Raw genomic sequence first — 18,809 nt, forward strand, 5'->3', positions numbered from 1 at the left:
TGCTGGGAGGCAGTCGCCGCAGCCCTTCCCCTCCTCTTCGGCATATCAGCGATATTGTTCAGGTAAGAGAGAGACGAAAAACGCGTCCGTCTTATTCGGCAGCCATCTTGGACTCCACTTTATCATCTTCCCCGTTTTGGTGATATCTTTGAAAGATACCTTATCCTGAACCATGTGCTTTTGAGCGACTGTCAGCCTTCCCCCTGTTTCTAGTTTAAAAGCTGCTCTATCTCCTTTTTAAATGCCGATGCCAGCAGCCTGGTCCCACCCTGGTTAAGGTGGAGCCCATCCTTTCGTTATAGGCTTCCCCTTCCCCAGAATGTTGCCCAGTTCCTAACAAATCTAAAACCCTCCTCCCTGCACCATCGTCTCATTCATGCATTGAGACTCCGGAGCTCTGCCTGTCTCTTGTGCCCTGCGCATGGAATGGGTAGCATTTCAGAAAATGCTACCCTAGAGGTCCTGGATTTGTGCTTTCTACCTAAGTGCCTAAATTTGGCTTCCAGAACCTCTCTCCCACATTTTCCTATGTCATGGGTACCCACATGTACCAAGGCAGCCGACTCCTCCCCAGCACTATCGAAAATCCATCTAGGGGACGTGTGAGGTCCGCCACCTTCGCACCAGCAGGCAAGTCACCAGGCGATCCTCACGTCCACCAGCCACCCAGCTATCTATATGCCTAATGATCTTCTTACTTCACCCGGGTGATGCTCTCCTTCTAGGAGACCTCCCTCCTCCAAGGTAGCACAGGGGCTACCAGACTGGAGGTGGGACTTCTCTATAACATCCCTGTAGGTCTCCTCTATGTACCTCTCTGTCTCCCTCAGCTCCACCAAGTCTGCTACTCAAGAGAATGGACATGTTCTCTGAGAGCTAGGAGCTCTTTGCATCAGGCACACACATATGACATCTCACCAACTGGGAGATAATCATACATGTGACACTCAATGCAAAAGATTTAATTCTACTCATTCTACACCACTCAGGATTTTGTAGACCTGAATCATATCTCCCCTCATCCCTCTCTTTTCCAAGCTGAAGAGCCTTAACTTCTTTAACCTTTCCTCATACAAGAGGAGTTCCATCCTATCTTTTTTAAGATACGGAGACCAGAACTGAACAGACCATGGAGCGATACAAAGGCATTATAGTATTTTCTGTCTTCTTCATCATCCCTTTCCTAATAATTCCTAGCATCCTGTTTGCTTTCTTTGCTGCCGCTGCACACTGAGCAGAAGATTTCAGTGTATTATCTACAACAACACCTAGATCTTTTTCTTGAGCTCTGACCCCCCAAGGTGGACCCTAGCATCAGGTAACTATGATGTGGATTATTTTTTCCTATGTGCATCACCTTGCGTTTGTCCACTTAAATTTCATCTGCCATTTGGAAGCCCAGTCTTCCAATTTCCTAAGGTCTTCCTGCATTATTTCACAGTCCGCACATGTTTTAACAATCTTAATTAGTTTTGTATGATCTGCAAATTTAATCACCTCACTCGTCATTTCGATTTCCATATCATTTATAAATATGTTAAATAGCACCAGTCCCAATACAGATCCGTGCGGCACTCCACTGTTCACTTTCCTCCATTGAGAGAAATGACTATTTAACCCTATCCTCTGTTTTCTGTCCAATAACCAATTCTTAATCCACACCAGAACTTTGCCTCCTATCCCATGACTCTTTCATTTTCTCAGGAGTCTCTCCTGAGGAACTTTATCAAAAGCTTTCTGAAAATCTAGCACTACATCAACTGGCTCACGTTTGTCCACGTTTATTCACGCCTTCAAAGAAATGAAGCAAATTGGCTGAACCCATGCTGACTCTGTCCCAATAAACCATGTTTGTCTACGTGATCTGTAATTTTATTCTTTATAATAGTTTCCACTATTTTGCCTGGCACCGACATCAGGCTTACCGTCTGTAATTTCCCGGACCACCTTTAGAACCCTTTTAAAAAATCGGCGTCACATTGGCCGCCCTCCAATCTTCAGGTACTATGGACAATTTTAATGACAGGTTACATATTACTAACAGCAGATCAGCGATTTTATGCTTGAGTTCGTTGAGTACTCTTGGATGAATACCATCCGGTCCAGGTGATTTACTAATCTTTAATTTGCTAGTTTGACTCAGTACAGTACCCACCGTGATTCCACTAGCTTGTGTTAAATGCTCACGATGTTGGTAGTTGGTAGGCTCTACTCCCATGGTGCTTTTCCCTCTGCTTACTGGGTCAGAATGTGCCCTGTTTTGTTTCCGGTAGTCCATGAGGTAGTGGCCATTTGTGTAAGACACTTTTAGATCCCTTTCATGTGTTAGCCACGTTACAGCACTTAGTTCTTACCTTGAATGTTGCTGAAAGAGGGCATTGTACACCATTCTGCCAGCTCAGACCTACCGCTAATCTCAGTACCAGCGAGACTCGTTGCCAGTGGGGCACAACCTCTGATCTGCAGTTAACTGTGAGTAAAGGTGCTTATTCAAATAAAGGACGTTTTCAGCGAGATTAGTCTTCAGGTGTCAACTGCTGTGCCAAGGTTTTACACCAGCAACAAGTCCTGTCCCTGGAGCACTTTTAGTGGGTACTGCAGTGCACTTCAGGCAGGCAGACCCAGGCCCACCCCCCCCCCCCCCCCCACCCGTAACACTTGTGGTGGTAAATGGGAGGCCTCTAAAACCCACTGTACCCACATGTAGTTGCCCCCTTCACCCCTAAGAGCTATGGTAGTGTTGTACATTTGTTCCTCCCACGACCAAATGGCTTGGATTAGGACGTTTCTGAGCTGGGCGTTTTTAGTTTCCATTATCGCAAAAAAAAAAAAAACGCCCATCTCAGAAGGGACCAAATGCATGGCATTTGGTCCGTCCAAACTGTATTTTCGAAACGAAAGATGGACGCCCATTTTTTCCGATAATACGGTCTGTCCCGCCTCTTCACATACCTGTTTTCGGACATAGACGCCCATGGAGATGGGCGTTCGCGTTCGATTATGCCCTCAAAGTGAATCAAAAGGTTTCTGTATTTAACAACCTTCGTTCCTTATGCAAAACAGTATTAACTATTCTCAAAATAGCAACCTTTCAAGAGGCTGGCTCTGTTCTGTCATTTATTTAGATGTATTTTATCTGAAGATGTCTAGTCAGCTGTATTTATTCACTGTGATTCATACTCAAAATTTAAATGCGCATGTACCTTCATGAATGGCATTGCAGCATTCTATCCTCTGAAGCCTTCCTCTGAAAACTTTCATAAATCCTATTATGAGCGATATCCTGGTGGCTCGCTGGCAGTGCTGGAGCGACTGGATTTGATTCCTGGGTTAGCTGAAGCTGAGTATGTTGCAAGCAGCTTCCAAGTTATTGCTCTTGAGAGACACCTAGGCCCCGATGCTCAAAACTCTGGTGCTGTACAGAACAGCGCCGGAGGTTACCGCCGCAACAATGCCCCAGAATAACTTCTTCATGATCAATGTTAATAGCATGCAAATGATATGCACGCTATTAGCTTCGAGCATGAGGAAGTAAAGCTGTAGGATTGCACCAGGGGCATGCGCACAAGAGCTGCACATAAGCATGTAAATGCAAGGGGACATTACCAGGGGTGGAGCTTGGACAGGGCAGGGCTAACACTTACTGTATTTTTGCATATGTAACCCACACCCATGTATAATCTGCACCCTTATATAGCCTGCATTAAATTATCCTGTTTGTATGTAAGTTTGTGTATACCCCGCACCCATACATAACCCATGAATTATATACTGATGCCGACACTGACTTTGAAGGCTTTACTTCTAGTGTTGAAGAGCAAGATAATGCCAAAGAAATTAATCAGTGAATTTACTTTTCAACTAGTGAAATTGGTTGGAGAAATTGATTTGTAAATGCTGTCTTTTTGCTATTGGTTAAATAAAAAAACATACAGTTTATTATTAAATTCGGATCTCACAGTTTATTCTCTGGGAATGTAAGAACTTGTATAACCCACACCTTTGTATACCCCGCACCTATCCAGTGCTAAGTGTAAAATCGTGTATAACCCGTGGGTTATATATGCGAAAATACGGTACACACAGTAGCAGCCCTACCATTAGGCCAACTGAGGGGTGGCCTCAGGAGGCACTCTTCCTGGAGTGGCATCTCCCCCTTCCTTCCTGCACCCCCTTCCTCGAGTTTATCTTCTGTTTTCCATTTTCCAAAAGGTGGCAGCAGCAGCAATTGCTATAGGCTTCCCTGCTGCCAGCGCTGGCCTGTTCTCTTTACTGTGGCCCGCCTCTCTGATATAACTTCCTGTTTCCTCAGAGGCGGGTCGTATTAGAGAAGAGGCTGGTGCTGGCAGCCAGGCAGCGTATGGGAATTGCTGCCTCTTCCGCCTTTTGGAAAATGGAAAAAGAAGGTAAACTCAGGGAAGTGGGTGGAGCAAGGAAGGTGAGAGATGGCAGACTGTGGGCCGGGGTGGGGGGGGGCGCATCTCATCCATGCCTCAGGCAGCATCTTCCCTTGGGCCGCCCCTGGATGTACGTGTAACTTACAGGATAGTGTAAGTCTTGCATGCCCCTGCCACATTCAGGTGCCCCCACGTACGTTAGTTCTATGCCTGATGTAACTGCAGGCACATAAATGTTAGTTGAGTTGATACCTGGTTACACTTGTATTCTATAATGGAACTGGGCACCCAGGTGCTGGTATAGAATAGGCTCCCACTGTGCATTCTCTGGGTGCCTAAATGGAGGTGTCCAGTTGTAGAATTGTCCCCTTAACTGATGAATTTTAAGGCCCACAATTGCAGGGTCTGGAACACTGTTCCCTCGAAGCTGAGCAGGAATCCTGGCGCTGTTTCACTATCACATTTTCAATAGTAAGAGGCAAGTTCTGCAGGGCCTGCCTGTCCCTAGAGATTGAAAACACAATATTGAAGCACCGCCCCCTACTGGTAGCAATGCAATTGGATGAGTCTCGCTTAGCTTAGAGGGAACAGTGGCTCTGGAAAGAGCCTTGATGTATAGCCCCCAGCTGAGGACTGTTGCTGCAGTGAACAGGCAAAGTAAGTTGGCAGGATGAAGACTCATTGCATTTATTTATTTTTATTTATTTACGTGAATTCGATATACCACCATTTGGAGTCCATCAGATCACAACCCCGATTCCAGTTTAGCTGGAAGAGCAAAAGAACAGGAGGAAATATCAAGTCAACAAAATGGAATTTTCAGTAGACTTAATGTTATTAAAATCTACAGATTGCTCATTCTATGCATGCGTTCCCTGCTTACAAAATATTCTAATGATTATATGAATAAAATGCAAAACGCAAAAAAAAAAAACCTATGTGTATATAAGGAAAAAAAACAGTGTGTTGTGGTCTTTCGGCAGACTTGTCTTTGCCTGATTCTGTTTAGAATGAACATTCTTGTTCTTTTTAGGATAAGAAGCTGATTAAGGCATTATTCGATGTCTTAGCCCATCCGCAGAATTACTTCAAGTACACAGCCCAGGAGTCCAGAGAGATGTTTCCAAGGTCCTTCATTCGCCTTTTGCGTGCCAAGGTTTCCAGGTTTCTGAGACCTTACAAATGACTGTGGTTGAACAGGAGAACCCTCAACATCTTGGAAACATTCTGCTTTTATGCAAAATACTTATTTCTCCCTTCAAACGAGAACTGATATATATTTTTTTTAAATCTCCAAGCCTGGCTCATGCACAGGGCACGGATTTCCAGCATAACTATATAGAGTTCTTTTATAGACAATGTAAATATTTTCTTAAACAGAATTCTATTTTTTTTAACAAAGATATTGTTTTGCATCCTGCTGAGCAGATGTTGCGTGAGGCAGTGCTGCGCTGTTAGCCCAGAATTCCACACAGAGCAATCCTTAGGGTGATGAAAAATGTATAATACCGATTGCATCCGCCTTCATAAAAACTGTGCTTTGTGATTTCACCTTTGCAGAAGCGGGCCTCTTTCAATGAAAAGGGTGTTCTGGAATGAGGGGTCATGGGCTGATGATGAAAAGGAGTAGACTCAGAAGTAACAGACAGAAAAATTCCTTTGCAGAAAGGATGGTGGACACGTGAAGCAGCCTCTCAGTGGAGAAAAGGATGGTGTCTGAATTCTAAAAAGCATGGGGCAAGTACAGAGGATCTGTGAGGGAGAGAAAGGAATTGGAAGATGGAGATGTGGCAGACAGGATGGGCCATAGGGTCTTTATCTGCTGGCATGTTCTATATTTTTATGAAAGGAACCAGGGGTGTGCTGGTAAATTTTTAACAACAGGCTCTTTCTCCGGACGTAGCCAGCTCTGCAGTTGGAAGGGCCAGGGGTGGCGGGGGGTAGCAACACTTGCCTCTCTCTCCTCCCTCCCTCCCTTCGTGCGGGCACGCTAGGCATACCTTTGCTGGCAGCCACCACTCCCAACATCTTGCTCAGCCTGCTGCCCAGAGCTGGAAACAAGGAGCGAGGAGCAGCAGTAGTCTATTTACTTGGCTGGCAGGGCTCAGCATCCCCACCAGCAAAGTAAAAGAGAATTCAGCAGGGGGCCCAAGCCCACATTTTGGGAGCCAGTTGTTAAAGTAGCCATGGAGGGCCTTACTTTAACAACCGGCTCCCAAAATTCTTAAAAATGTAACAACCGGCTCTTGCGAGCCTGTGAGAGCCTGCTCCAGCACACCACTGAAAGGAACAAACTTTCTCACAAGGCGTGTGCAATGCCTTTGGAGAGTCTGTGGTTGTTCTTTCAAGCCTGGGCCATTCCAGCAGAATAAAAAAAATATATATATTGTCTTTGGATTTTGATGTACTTACTCACATTTTCAAAATCCAAGCTGACTTACAATTCAGGTACTGCAGTTATTACCCTGCCCAAGGAGTATTTGAGACAATGGAGAGTTAAGGGTCATGGATTTGATATACTGCCTCTCTGGTACAACCAACGCAATTTACATGTCCCTAGTAGGTTCACAATCTAAGCTTTTGTACCTGGGGTAATAGAAGGTTAACTGACTTTCCCAGAGCCACAAGGAGGCACAGTGGGAACTGAACCCAGTTCCCCAGGTTCTTAGCCCACTGCACTAACCATTAGACTTGCCCAAGGTGAGAAGCAGCATCAGTAGCATCTGAACCCTGGCTTCCTTTGTTCTTAGCACACTGCTTTAACTATCTGACTACTCCCCCTTCCCCTGAACATCATACCTCTTTATGCTGGATCTGGATAAAGTAGTGTGGTTACTTTGTTAGTCTGCTTTAAAGGTAATACATAGAAATAAAAACAAAATAAAGGAAAATAAGGTGATCCCTTTTATATTGCACTTACAATACATTTTTGACAAGATTTCAGGTCAGTTATGAGCAAAGGTATCACTTTATTTTCCTTTCTTTTGTTTTATTTCTATTTATTGCTGAATATGATAATTAGCACAGTTTTCCCCGGATTCTATATAGGTTGCCCAAATTTGGACACAGATCCTTGTGCAAACTAATTAGTTAATAAGCTGTTAACAATAATTGGTGTTGATTGGCACTTATTCAGAGTTATGCATGAATCTGCCCTGCGCTCTGTTCTATCACATGCATACCTAAATTTTATGGTGTACAACTCAAAAGGGGATGTGGCTATGGGGTGGGTCAGGGGTGTTTCAGGAACTTAGATGTGATGTTATAGAATAAATAAATACTGTCATCTATGTGCCCAACCGCCATTAACTGCATGCCATACTTACACCAGGTTTCAGCACGCATAAGTGGTTGTGCTTGAAGTTAGGCAAAGATCTGCATTAAGCTGCTCTGCATAGAGAACCCTTTGCAGAATACTAGTTTATTTTATTTATTTATTTGGATTTTGCTCACACCTTTTTCAGTAGTGGCTCAGGGTGAGTTACATTCAGATACACTGGGTATTTCCTGGAGGGCTCACAATCTAAGTTTGTACCAGAGGAAATGGAGGGTTAAGTGACTTGCCCAAGATCACAAGCAGTAGCAGTGTGATATGAACCAGGCACCTTTGGATGTCAAGATCTGTGCACTAGGCCACTCCTCCACTTGTTTAGGGTGGATCTTCTTGGCACCTAGCTTTGGGTGCCATTCACTAAAGCCCCCCCCCCCCCCCATTTGTATCCAGTTTCATTAAGTATTCCACTTTGCATACCTCACAGTTGCCCCGATGCTCAGAAGCAAACGCGGGCGCTAGAGACCATTAGTGCCGGATTAGCACCCACATTAGTGAGCTCAGCATGCTCAGAGGCTCTAACATAACGTAACATAACAAAAAGTACCATAACATAAGCGTAGCCATACTGGGTCAGACCAGTGGTCCATCTAACCCCCAGTATCATCTTTTCCAAACAGTGGCCAAGCCAGGTCGCAAGTACCTGGCAGAAACCCAAATTGTGGCAGCACTCCATACTACAAATCCCAGGGCAAGCCTTCAATGTATGTCTCAATAGCAGACTATGGACTTTTCCTCCAGGAATTTGTCCAAACCCTTATTAAGCCCAGATATGCTAACTGCTGTTACCACATCCTCCAGCAAAGAGTTCCAGAGCTTAAGTATTCATGGAGCGAAAAAATATTTTCTCCTATTTGTTTTAAAAGTATTTCCATGTAACTTCCTCAAGTGTTCCCTAGTCTTTGTACTTTTGGAACGAGTAAAAAATCGATTTACTTCTACTCGTTCTACACCACTCAGGATTTTATTGACCACAATCGTATCTCCCCTCATCCATCTATTTTTCCAGCTGAAGAGCCCTAACCTCTTTAGCCTTTCCTCATACAAGAGGAGTTCCATCCCCTTTATCATTCTGGTCACTCTTCTTTGAACCTTTTCTAATTCCGCTATATCTTTCTTGAGGTACGGCGATGAGAACTGAATGCAATACTCAAGGTGTGGGAGATAATAAGCATGCCAAATATTAGCACAAATAGCATGCTAATGTAGTCAAATGGATGTTAATGAGGCCATTCCCTGTTGCAATGCTCAGAGAGCAGCACACAAAAGAAAGCCACCTTACCACTGAAAAAAATAATGCCAGCTCTGATCGGGCGTTAGGGTGTTTGAAAAGAGGATTTCTCATGATTCTTTCTTAAATCTGCTGATTTTTATATAATTTGGAAGCAGAAGGAAGCCCATGCAAGCCCCTATACACTGGTAGTGTGAGACAAATGTGAGTGAGTCAGAGCAAACCCAAGAGTGAAAGCACGTCATCTGTTTCCTGCATTTAAATAAAAGCCTTCCAAGTACAACAAAAAAATACCGCAGCCAGACTTATTTGGAAAAACAAAATACGAAAGTGCAAAACCCCTAAGAGAGAAATTACACTGGCTCCCACTCAAAGAACGTATCGCGTTCAAAATATGCACGATTGTTCATAAAATTATTCACGGAGACGTCCCGTCATACACGCTTGACCTCGTGGACCTTCCACCCAGAAATGCTAAAAGATCTTCCCGTACATTTCTTACTCTACATTTCCCCAACTGCAAAGGATTGAAATACAGACTTACACATGCATCCAGCTTTTCCTACATGAGCACGCAGTTGTGGAATGCACCGCCAAATCGCTTGAAAACGATTAACGTAATAACTAACATTCGCAAATCGTTGAAAACCTATCTCTTCAACAAAGCCTACCACGAGAACCCATAACTAATCCACAACACATCACCACATCCTCTCTTATTCTGATTGTCTTATCTCCATAATTGCTTGATTAGATCGACTTGTTAGCCTTGCTATCTTTGTAACACTAGTTACATTTTTTGTACCCTGAAATGGTGATGCCATAACAGGTCTTTTTAAGCCACATTGAGCCTGCAAATAGGTGGGAAAATGTGGGATACAAGTGCAATAAATAAAATAAAATAAATGGTTATATTTAAAAGCGCAGAAAACAGACGCCCTTCATGTTCAGGTATGTACACAGGAGCTGAGCTTACCGTGAACCTCTTCTGTGCATGCGCCAAACACGTTCCTGCTCCTTGCTTTTGCTTTTACAGTGCGCATGTAATTTGAATATCATTTCCTTGAGCGTTGGTGAGCTAGGTTTCAGAGCTGTTCCGGCGGTATGGTTTCTGTGTTGTTGGCTTACCACAGCAGTTTTGAGCATCAAGTGTGTGAGGACTGCTTGGCTGTTAGCATATCTTGAGTACCATGAAGATATCTAGTCAGAGAGGACCAGGCTTAGTTACTGCAAGGTTTTCCCCATGTCAACAAAAGCCAGTACCGGTTTTCTTTGTGCAAAAGTATGATATTCATGTTTCTGAAGTCATGGTCCATTCTCATCTACAGCGAACGAGCAAACAAGTGACTACAAATTGCATTAATTTTTAGAAGAGCATACCGTCAACAGAAACACATGTTTTTTTTTCTTAACTAGACTTTATGAGAAAAAAGAAAATGCTCAGTAGCCATAAATTTTAAACTAACAGTAGCTTCCATTCTGTAAAATTAAAAGGTGTGCTGTGTGCAGAACTCACAGCAGGGAGTGACATTCCACAGAATAGATGCAAACATCCTTCCTCCATGCTGAGCCAGCCCAGGTCTCCTGTTTACAGTGTAAACTACAATGTCTCTAGCTACTTCCCTATACATGCAAGCTTAGGAATTTTTGTAGAAGGGAAGCCAATGAATATATCTGTTTGTCCTGAATAATTATATGGACTGTGTGAACTGGTTTACCCTTGCACCATTTCACTGCTTACAGTAAGAAAACACCTGCCAGTGCTGTGCTGTAGTGGTATTAATTTGATTTGTGTAGGTGGAACAAAGCTGTGATAATATAATGTCTTACTTATCAACTTACAATCCATAATCTTAAGAAAACAGCAAATAGGCGTAGAGATGCAATACCTGCCTTAGGAAGAGGTCTGGTGAGCATGGCTTCAGCAGCTTTAATGGTATGTAAAACCAAACTGAATCACAGCTTGTACCAGGATGAGGCGGAAAAAAGTAATCCCCTAGAGTTTTGTGCTATTTTCTCAGCAACTGTTTTGAATTTCAATGAGAAATTTTACATACTTATTTAGTCATCTTACCTACATATTACTATTAAATAACATTTAATTATCTTAAACTACTGACATTTTAGGTTTACTACCTAGTGATTTTTGTACGTTAAAAATGTTTGAGCTAAAACACAGTAAAATAATGTCATTCAAATGATACAATTAATAATGTGTCAGAATTTTTGCAGCCACTGAGAATGCTCAAAGTTTCCACCCCCAGCTTTAACACAGGCCTTTAGTCATTTGGGGAGGTTTTTAACAGCCTTGTCCATTGGTCCCTATGGCAAGCTGTTCTTGATCATCTGCAGTGCTTCCTTGAGTTTGGTGTTTGTTTGCAGTTTTTGGGTGGAGCTTCTGATAGGCCTCCAACATTACTCCCCAGGCAAAAGTCTACGTCACTGTGACATCATTACAGTAAGCTGGTACCCCCTTTTACTTTTCAAATAATTTCATTTATTTATTTATTTATTAGGATTTATTTACCACCTTTTTGAAGGAATTGGCAGCGTACAGCATGAATATGTCAAACATAAGCAACAGACAAATTACAGCAGTAAAAATATTCAAATAACAATACAAAGTATAGCATAGTATACTAACAGTGTTAACACATAATAAAACATTTTTATTTATTTATTTATAAGCTTTTATTTACAATCAAGTATCAATACTTGTACAGAAAAGTAACCTGGTTCCAAATGATCAAACATATATTCATTAAGGAAAGTAATTATTTCACCAGATAATACTCAAGTCCACAATAAAGATTCAAAATGTTACTCATATGGATATTAAGTTAATTTTCCAAAAGGAAAAAAGATTTAAGGAATTTGTTAAGTCTGAATACCCAAAAAATTCCAGTTATTACTAACAAAAGAGCTATTTTATTAAATCCCCCCCATGGAAAAAAACCAAATTTTCAATCCAAGGAAAATTTTCTCCCTATTCTGAAAGAATAGTCTCACTAACCAGTTCTTATCCGGGGTTAAAGCCACAGTTGCAGTTAAGGTCGACGGTGTTACCTGTTCACTATCAGAAGCTTCCAATATCGCTGAAACATCTAGTTCTTGATTACTTTGATTAGATTGTAATTTCATTGGTAAATAGTATATTTGTGAGAATGGAGGAATGGCTTCTTCGGCCACTCCTAATATATCTTTTATGTACTTCCTTAACATATCTCTTGGAGAAATCGCAAATTGTTTGGGGAAATTCAAAAAACGAAGATTATTATTTCTAATCAAATTTTCCAGGGACTCAGTTTTTCTTCCCAGAAATGTTAAGTCTTTAATTATACTTTCTTAAGTACATAAGTAATGCCACACTGGGAAAATACCAAGGGTCCATCGAGCCCAGCATCCTATCCACGACAGCGGCCAATCCAGGCCAAGGGCACCTGACAAGCTTCCCAAACGTACAAACATTCTATACATGTTATTCCTGGAATTGTGGATTTTTCCCAAGTCCATTTAGTAGCGGTTTATGGACTTGTCCTTTAGGAAACAGTCTAACCCCTTTTTAAACTCTACCAAGCTAACCGCCTTCACCACGTTCTCCGGCAACGAATTCCAGAGTTTAATTACGCATTGGGTGAAGAAAACTTTTCTCTGATTTGTTTTAAATTTACTACACTAGTTTCATCGCATGCCCCCTAGTCCTAGTATTTTTGGAAAGCGTAAACAGACGCTTCACATCCACCTGTTCCATTCCACTCATTATTTTATATACCTCTATCATGTCTCCCCTCAGCCGTCTCTTCTCCAAGCTGAAAAGCCCTAGCCTCCTTAGTCTTTCTTCATAGGGAAGTCGTCTCATCCCTGCTATCATTTTTGTCGCCCTTCACTGCACCTTTTCCAGTTCCACTATATCTTTCTTGAGATGCGGCGACCAGAATTGAACACAATACTCAAAGTGCGGTCGCACCATGGAGGGATACAACGGCATTATAACATCCTCACACCTGTTTTCCATACCTTTCCTAATAATACCCAACATTCTATTCGCTTTCCGAGCCGCAGCAGCACACTGAGCAGAAGGTTTCAGTGTATTATCGACGACGACACCCAGATCCCTTTCTTGGTCCGTAACTCCTAATGTGGAACCTTGCATGACGTAGCTATAATTCGGGTTCTTTTTTCCCACATGCATCACCTTGCACTTGCTCACATTAAACGTAATCTGCCATCTAGCCGCCCAGTCTCCCAGTCTCGTAAGGTCCTTCTGTAATTTTTCACAATCCTGTCGCGAGTTAACGACTTTGAATAACTTTGTATCATCAACAAATTTAATTACCTCGCTAGTTACTCCCATCTCTAAATCATTTATAAATATATTAAAAAGCAGCGGTCCTAGCACCAGTGGCGTAGCCAAGGGTGGGCCATGGTGGGCCCAGGCCCACCCACTTTGGGTTCAGGCCCACCCAGTAGCACCACACCTACGATGTGGCTGGCAGGGATCCCCAAGCCCCACCAGCCAAAACCTCCCAACAACTGTCCCTCCTGCATACCTTGTAAATAGCAGATCTTCGCCTGTAGTGAGCAATGACTGATACATACTGCTCGCACCAGCCCCCACAGCCTTCCCTCTGATGTATTCCTGCCTAGGCAGAAACAGGAAGTTGCATCAGAGGGAAGACTGTGGGGCCAACATGAGCAGTGTGTATTAGTTGCTGCTTGTTGCAGGTGAAAATCTGCTATTTAAAAGGTATGTGGGAGAGGAGAGATGTTTGAAAGACCATATGGCATGCAGGCAAAAGGGGGAGAGACCAAATCACTTGTGGGATGACGCAGGGTTCTTCTGCCCACCCATCTTGGACCCAGGCCCACCCAAAATTGGGAGTCTGGCTACGCCCCTGCCTAGCACAGACCCCTGAGGAACCCCACTAACTACTCTTCTCCATTGTGAATACTGCCCATTTAACCCCACTCTCTGTTTCCTATCCTTCAACCAGTTTTTAATCCACAATAAGACTTTTCCTCCTATCCCATGACCCTCCAATTTCCTCTGTAGCCTTTCATGAGGTACCTTATCAAACACCTTTTGAAAATCCAGATACACAATATCAACCGGCTCCCCTTTGTCCACATGTTTGTTTACTCCTTCAAAGAATTGAAGTAAATTGGTCAAGCAAGATTTCCCCACACAAAAGCCATGCTGACTCGGTCTCAGTAATCCATGTCCTTGGATGTGCTCTGTAATTTTGTTTTTAATAATAGCCTCTACCATTTTCCCCGGCACTTCTTGATGAAGTTGTTTTTCAAGTTCCTTATTTTGTTTCGTTAAGATTTTTTTTTTTTTGTTACATTTGTACCCCGCGCTTTCCCACTCATGGCAGGCTGAATGCGGCTTACATGGGGCAATGGAGAATCAATATTTTGTGTCTTCTGCTGTAAGATAGTTAAAGCTTGAGTCAATTTTTGTATTTGCGGACTTATTGCTTTTCCAAAGTCTACAATTATGGTCTGTAAACTATCCAGCGTAACTTCATTGGGTTTATCTATAGAAATAGGAAATTTTGACGTTATTACCTCAATTTTACTAGAAGAAGTACCTTGTTCCTCACTCACAGCTCGACTCTCCTTCACTGTTACAGGAGTAGCTGCTAATCTTTCTTCCATCTGGTTTCCTAGTTCTCCTCCAAACCGAACTTCACCTCCCGTCTCTCTTCTCCCGTTCCAGTGCTGGGCAGCGGGATTGAGGATGCCGAAAGAGGAGTACTACTCCTAGAAGGTTGAGGGGGAGGAGCTCTTTCATCGGGGCTGAGCAAAAGCTCTACCCTGGGAACGTTGCGGGGTCTCCATCCACCACAGAATGGACCAACGGGCTGCTTCCCGACTAATAAAACATTTTAATAGACATCATAGGGTATAAGTAAAGATGGAAAATATAGATAGGTAAGATAGAGTAACAGAAGTAAGAAGATAATGGGATTAATTTAAGAAAGTTGAATGTGAGATCAGAAAGGTACTTGAATATTATCTTAGCTGGGGTAGGAGTGGATAAACATGTCTGGCTATAGTATGTGTAACCAGTGGCACTCCTTGTGTGCGTGTGTTCGTGGCTAGCAAGTTAGTTGCTTCTTCCATTAAAGGCCTGGTTGAAGAGCCAAGTCTTCACCTGCTTCCTGAAGTAGAGATAGTCTTGTGTTACGCGAATCCTTTCAGGTAGTGAATTCCAGAGTGTGGGGGCTACTCCAGAGAAGGCTTGCTGGCGGGTATCACATCGTGTGAAGTCCTTTGGAGAGAATGTGGTTAGGGATACTCTTTGGGAGGACCTTAATGTCCTTGGAGGTATGTAGAGGGTGATCCTGTTCTTCAATTACTCTGGGCTATTTCCTTTAAGGGCCTTGAAAATCAGACATAGAGTTTTAAATTTAGCCCTGGATTGTACTGGTAGCCAGTGAAGGTTTTACAAAAATGGTGTGATGTGGTCTTGTTGCTTACAACTTTCTATTAGTCTAGCTGCAGCATTCTAAATCAATTGAAGCTGGTTTAGACCCTTTGGAATCAGACCAATGTAGAGTACAATACAGTAACCCAGTCTTGATGTTATAGCATGTACGACTAAGACAAGATTTGCCTTCTCAATGTAAGGAGAGAGGCAACATGGTTGTCAGAAATGATAGAAACAGCTCTTAAAGGTTTCTTGGATTTGGGGGATCAGAGTAAGAGTTCAATTTAACTGTTTTCCAAAGTGATTTGAGCAGGAGTTCGTATTTCTGCAAAGAAATTTTGATGTCAGGTATGTGCCCACTTGTGATAGCTACCAATAGAAGCTCGGTTTTACTTGAGTTCAGGCAAAGTTTGTTGTTTTTAGCTCATTCTTGAATTGATGTTGTTCAGGTAGTCAGTTTATTCAGGGCTGTGGGTAAGTCAGGTTCACTGGGTATGAGTAGCTGCACATCATCCACGTAGATGTAGAACTGCTTAAAAGAGGTATTTTAGACGGACAAGATGGCGGCGTGAGAGGACGTGCGTCTGTGAGCTCCCGATTTCCAGCTGACATACCTGGGAAGCGGCACTCCTCCCCGGGTTAACCATGGGGAAGAGGAAGGGAAAGACCGGGGTTTTAACATCCTCCGACCCCGAGAAACCGGCTAACCAGCAAAAGACGCTGGAACAATTTGGAATCCAGGCGTTGAAAGTGCAGACGCCAACGTTGACGGGATCCGTTGCTGGTCAATTGGACCGAAGCATGGAGACGGCTTCGTTAAGCCCGCCCCCGCTAACAGCGCCCCCACGACCCGGAAGCAGCTTGTTAGCTGCGGGGAAGACGAACGTGGAGCTACCCGAAGTGGTGAGACCCCGAACGACTGGAGGAGGCCCCGCAGCTACTTCGACCCCAGAACAAAATATAACTGGTAGATTAAGGGCAGATAGCCCGATATCTCCCCTGGCTCTGGAGGCAGCTTCTGAGGGAAGTCGAGTGAGTTTAAGACCCGCTGTTATAACATTGGAGACGCTGTGGGATGCTATCCAGGGCATCAATACCGCCCTCACCCAGGTAACAAAGTCTATTAAAACAGAACTAATAGAATTAAAACAAGAACAAATTGTATTATCTGGGAAAATACAGGAGAATGACAGGAAAATTGAAACTTTGGGAGAAGAGACACAGAAACTTCAGAACCTGACAGGAGTTATGGTTAAGGACAGGGAAATTCTAGCGAGAAAGCTGGAATTTCTAGATAACCGAGGACGGAGAAATAATTTACGATTTCTTAATTTCCCCAAATCACCATTGATGCCTGCTATAGATATGCTAAAGAAGTATTTGGGAGAAATTCTTGGAATTCCGGTAGAGGGTTATCCTCCAATTACCAGAGTTCAATATATTTCTGGAATTAGATCTCATCCTCAAGGTGCTCAACCTGGACTCAACCTCACTGAGTTTCTGGAAAATTCTTTAGATGTGGTCACTCAACGTACTACCCTCCTAGTGACTTTTGCATTGGAAATGGATAGAAACAATATTTTTCGTTTGTACTTCAAACATATGAAGGCATTATTTTTAGGCGCCAGGATACAAGTTTTTCCAGATTTGAATAAGGAAACACAGAAAAGAAGGCGAGAGTTCCTGGTGTTTAAACCACGAATTCTCGCAATAGGTGGTTCCTTTGTGTTGAAATATGTTTGTAGATGTTTCGTGTCTCTTAAAGATGTTAATTTTGTATTCCTGGATCCTGAGAAAATGTTGAAATGGTTAATTGCTAAAGAAGGGAGTGGTGGTGATGGAGCTACCTGAATACTCACACAGCTTATGCTTGTAATATCAGCTAGTTGACTTATGTGCTTTTTCCTCTCAATCTATTTGAAATAATTTCTGATAATTCTAAATTTATTCCTAGTGTCTTGTCCAATTATTGTGGTCAAAGTAATTAAGAATTACCATTTCGATTATTGTTTTGGAGTATCCTATATCTTGAATAATTTAATCCTCACGTCATTATGTATAACATATTGTATATTATTTTCTGAAAATTATAAATAAATAATAAAAAAAAAAAAAGATGTAGAACTGCTTTCCATCAACTGAATCAGCTTGGCTAGTGGCTTGAAGTAGATTCTGAACAGAACAGGTGACAGTGTTGATCCTTGTGATACCCCACAGGTCAATTCCCATGGTGGTGATGAGGTGCTGCCAAACACTATGAACTGTTGCCTGTCTGATAGATAGGATCTGAACCAAGCAAGTACTGTTTCATTGATACCTGTTTCTGCCAGTCGGGCTAGCATGATATCATGATCCATGGTGTCAAAAGCTGCTGAGAAATCTAGCAGTACTAACATTGAGGCAAATCCCTTGTCTCAGCTTCTGTGAAGATCATCTAGTATTATTATTAATTACATTTGTACCCCGCGCTTTCCCACACATAGCAGGTTCAATGCGGCTTACATAGTAAATAGAATTACAAAGTCTTGAAGGAGAATGTTACAAGTTGTAGTAAACATAGTAGTAGTGGGGTTTTGAGGATATGTAAATTGAGCATGGAGAGGTAAACAAAGGTAGGATGAGCAAAAGGAGAAGAGATTGGGAGGAATAAGGAGTAGGAAGTATGGAGAGGAAGAGATTGAGGAATGAGCATAAGGAGATTATGAGACATGGTCAAAGGTATAATAATCGTCGGGGCAGGAATCATGTGGGTGGGCTTAAAAAGTTAAGTTGGGTCATTAGGGTAAGCTTTCTTGAAGAGATGAGTCTTCAACATTTTTCTGAATGGTAGATGGTTGTTGATTGTTCGGATGGATCTTGGCAGAGCGTTCCAAAGCTGGCTGCCCAAAAAGGAGAAACTGGATGTATTGGAGGTCTTGTATTTAATACCTTTGCAGTTGGGAAGGTGTAAATTGAGGTAAATACGAGAAGACGATTATCTATTTCTGGTTAGGAGGTCGATGAGGTTATTCATGTAGTTAGGGAATTCTCCATATATGATCTTATGAATCAGAGTGTGGACTTTAAAATTTATTCTTTCTCTGATGGGGAGCCAATGAAGCTTCTCTCGAAGAGGTGTTGCGCTATCGAATCTTGACTTGCCAAAGATAAGTCTGGCTGCCGTGTTTTGTGTAGTCTGAAGTTTCTTCAGGATTAGGGTCTTACATCCTAAGAAAACACTGTTGCAGTAATCTGCGTACGTGAGTACTGTGGATTGTACTAGGTTCCGAAAGGTGTCCAGGGGAAGATATGATTTCACTCGTTTCAAAATCCACATCATATTAAGTAGGGATATGAGGACTGTTTCTGTTCCATAACCAGGTCGGAATTCAGATTGACATGGATCTAGCTGGTCAGTAACTTTCAAGTTTGTCC

General features: G+C 42.6%; 1 protein-coding gene across 1 annotated transcript in view; it reads left to right on the forward strand.

Annotated features, from left to right (window-relative positions):
- SCUBE2 (signal peptide, CUB domain and EGF like domain containing 2) overlaps positions 1-6,257 on the forward strand; it is a 283,319-nt gene extending 277,062 nt beyond the window's left edge. The window contains exon 23 of the mRNA XM_030201013.1: positions 5,431-6,257. Coding sequence (XP_030056873.1) covers positions 5,431-5,583 — 153 coding nt within the window. The 3' untranslated portion in view covers positions 5,584-6,257. The remainder of the gene's footprint in view (positions 1-5,430) is intronic.
- The last annotated feature ends 12,552 nt before the right edge of the window (positions 6,258-18,809 follow it).

This window comes from Microcaecilia unicolor, chromosome 4 (genome assembly GCF_901765095.1).
Source record: "Microcaecilia unicolor chromosome 4, aMicUni1.1, whole genome shotgun sequence".
Taxonomy (NCBI): domain Eukaryota; kingdom Metazoa; phylum Chordata; class Amphibia; order Gymnophiona; family Siphonopidae; genus Microcaecilia; species Microcaecilia unicolor.